This window comes from Pyrus communis, chromosome 1, assembly GCF_963583255.1.
Source record: "Pyrus communis chromosome 1, drPyrComm1.1, whole genome shotgun sequence".
NCBI classification, from domain to species: domain Eukaryota; kingdom Viridiplantae; phylum Streptophyta; class Magnoliopsida; order Rosales; family Rosaceae; genus Pyrus; species Pyrus communis.
Genome location: NC_084803.1, coordinates 21489709 through 21492835, shown reverse-complemented (window position 1 = coordinate 21492835; position 3127 = coordinate 21489709). Strand labels below are relative to the sequence as shown.

Sequence of the window (3127 nt, the reverse complement as noted above, 5' to 3'; positions counted from 1 at the left end):
TACCTGTTAAGTCATGGTAAATCAAAATGGACAAAAATTATCAATACCTTTCTCAAACCTCTTGGGATTCAAGTCAACCCGAATCATCAGTGAAGAAGAAGAATTATCGCCAACCTTGTGCTGTATATTATTGCAAAGTACTAAAAGGATTCCAATAAATATGTAAGTTACAGTTAGGATAATCAAACATTTTCAGGCAACATATGTGCACCATCAGCATGGCAAACATTTTCATTAAACATTTCCATTCCATTTGCAGTGTTAGAAGTATATGATGTTTTTATTGTATCCCCTGAGTTTTGTTGAAAACCTTGGATTTGTTTAAAGCTGAAAGGATTTCCAGTCAAATTTCACAACCGATATCGTTCCACAACTTGCCGAGTACATCAAACAAAGGCTCGAACATGATAAATAATATTAAAAACTGGCTCAATCTGCTTCAATGGAGAACCAAGAACATGATGGATTAATAAAGGAAAGTAAACATGCACAGATTAACTAATATTTGAATAAACAGAATGATCAATCATAAAGTAGACTAGAAATTTAGGGAATGCCCAAGACAGTAGGAGACTCGACCGATCATCTTGTTGCTTCTCTTTCTAATAGAAAGAAATCAAGAACTAACTAGATACTTCTGCATAAAGAACTATATATATAATGATCTTAAACTAGGTAGTATTCATGTTGCAATATTCAACTTCAAAGACTTCATCCATCACTCTTCTCTTGCAATTATTGGAGGTGCAATTTGCAGCTTTCTACGCGGTGGGGAAGAAGATAACATTGAACAAAGGTTTGATGTTGTCAATCAACACAAAGACACACACATCACCAATCGCCAAACTATTCTCTTGCACAAATTTCTTCCAACCACTCAGCAATCTGCATCTTCCAGTCTCATATTGTTCTAGTTTGACACGCCAAGTTCTCCCATCTGAACGCCGAAGGAAGACATGATCACAAGTCTTGCTAAGATGTTTCTTGACAAACTTGGATCGCAAGCTCTGGAAAAACAAAGGGGTAATGCAGAAAGTCAATAATTTAGGCAAGACTGCTTACGATTAAATTTTCTCGGCAGGGATAGATATGTTAACCAAATTTTTGAGGGCTTTATCGCAAGCTTACCAAATAGCAATATTGGAGATATGTGGGCTGCATGGCAACCTTGAGAAAAGGGTATTCAGATGTAAAGGAACTAACCATCTGAAGAGCTTTAGCCTTTGCCCTTGCAGAGGGACCAGCTTTGCCTGTTAAAGAATATAATGAGGATATTTTAAGTTAAACAAGAATGACGCAGAAAACACAATAAGGAAAAAAATAGGGAATAAAATTAAAATTTGTAACTTCCGCTTCTGATATCTGTCATTGTGGATCTTTGTTTTTCATTGATATCTTGAGCATCATTTCACAGAATCAGAATTTCTAATTGGTATGTATAGCTATGGAACCACATTGTACAAGTTTGATATTGGTTTTTGCCTTACCACCTGAACTTGTTATATTCTCCTTGTAAGGTCGAGGACACGGAAATGGAGATCTCCCTTTTGTTTCTCTTTGGCAGGGTGAAAATTCGTCTAAGATTTGAACAGAATCATCGCCAGAATAAGCCTCATAATCATCACGAGCATCATCACTAGAATCATGATCAGAATTAGTGGAAATGGAATCTTCATCAGTTTCTTCCTCCTCAGGAGTTTGTAGTGGATAGTCAATCTCTGTGCAGCTTCTATCAAATATGCGAACCAGGAATTTTGAGTTCCCTTCGCACCCAAAAACTAGCCAGTAAGCAAAGTCTAGAGAGTAAAAATGTGAGAAGTCTGGCCAACCTTTCTCAAACCAAACCTCACCATCATATCTTCTAAGTTCCATCTCCCATTCCAAACCACTTGGAACCTTAAGAACTACTGAATTTGACAGACCATCTCCATATTTCATCACAAATTTCGTTGGAATTTTCTGCAAAACAGAGAAAGTTTCGACTTTAATTTTGAAGTGTGAAAAATTAGTTGATCTTTTGTGTCTAAGAAATGAATCATGTCAATACCATATAACCTAACTACTGCAGCAAACATGAGAGAGAAAGAGAGAGGTGCTTACAATTTTGTTGTATTTGGAAGTGTCATTTACAATGATCTTGAAGAAATGGGGAGTGGTAGGGGAATATGTGGTCGGGCAGTCATCAGTTTCCTGGGTTAAACAAGCCATTGGTGAAGAAATTGCAGTATTTTCTTGTTCTAATCTGGCGGTGAATTAGGAGAAGGTCACAATGAATGAAATTGTTAGATGAAAAATGAAATAAATGTAAAACCAACCAATCCACTCAACCTCAGCAATGATTATTATTATTTTAATAACTTATGGTCAATTAGGGTGTGTTGAGTCTATTTGTTTCCCTATATCTCCAAAGCGCTGAAATTAGCTGTGTGCATGGAAATGGCAATTGGATTAAGACCAAGGTTGGAAAAGCCATTACTCCTCAGCAAGAAAGTCAAATGCATGTGTGTAAAGTTGAATTTCTTTCTATGATAAGGGATAATAATTCATAAGAAAATTTTGTATTGAAGTAAAAAGAAGAAATTCAAAAACCATTAAAAATCATAAGTGAGAGAGTGAGTTTATCTTCCAGGAAATAATACAAGTATTATTAGGAAAAAGAGTATGACATGTGCAGTAGGTTAATCGACTTAGATAAAGAAAACAAATGTAACACAAAAACAAATAAATGGTATAAGGACTTTTCACCAAATATGCAAAAGAGATTCTTGTAACATTTGTAACTTGTAAGGGTTCGTTCACAGTTATATAAGGGTGTATATACTCACCATACACCTAATCATTTGTCATGTGTCTTTTCACCATACAACAAAGTTAAGGTGGTGATAAAAAAAATACTCCCGTTATATAATTCCATCCTAACAGTGAGAAGGATGTAGTTCCAACTTTAGTAATTAAGTTCCATGTATTGAGTTCCATATAACTTGTTTAGTTCACTATAACTTGTTATATTACACTAAGTAAGCGCCATAAAATTTGTAACATGAAATTATAGTATAGACGTGGATGCTATAGCCACATTCGCTAGATCAAATGTGCTCTACTCAAATTCAAATTATTCCCCGCCAAG

General features: G+C 35.3%; 1 protein-coding gene across 4 annotated transcripts; it reads right to left on the bottom strand.

Moving 5' to 3' along the window:
• Positions 1 to 280: 280 nt before the first annotated feature.
• LOC137711585 (B3 domain-containing protein At4g01580-like) lies at positions 281 to 2327 on the bottom strand. Of its 4 annotated transcripts, none has more exons than XM_068450854.1 (4): positions 2101 to 2327; positions 1488 to 1959; positions 1204 to 1250; positions 281 to 1007 (listed from the first exon to the last, which is right to left on the bottom strand). In XM_068450854.1, exons 1-4 carry the CDS (start codon positions 2206 to 2208, stop codon positions 762 to 764), a joined length of 873 nt encoding a protein of 290 aa, XP_068306955.1. In that variant the 5' UTR covers positions 2209 to 2327; the 3' UTR covers positions 281 to 761. The 4 variants fall into 4 exon arrangements, with proteins under 4 accessions (XP_068306955.1, XP_068306963.1, XP_068306949.1 ...); XM_068450862.1 differs by having other exon boundaries at positions 1491 to 1959; XM_068450848.1 differs by having other exon boundaries at positions 1129 to 1250; positions 1491 to 1959; positions 2101 to 2325.
• Between the last annotated feature and the right edge of the window lie 800 nt (positions 2328 to 3127).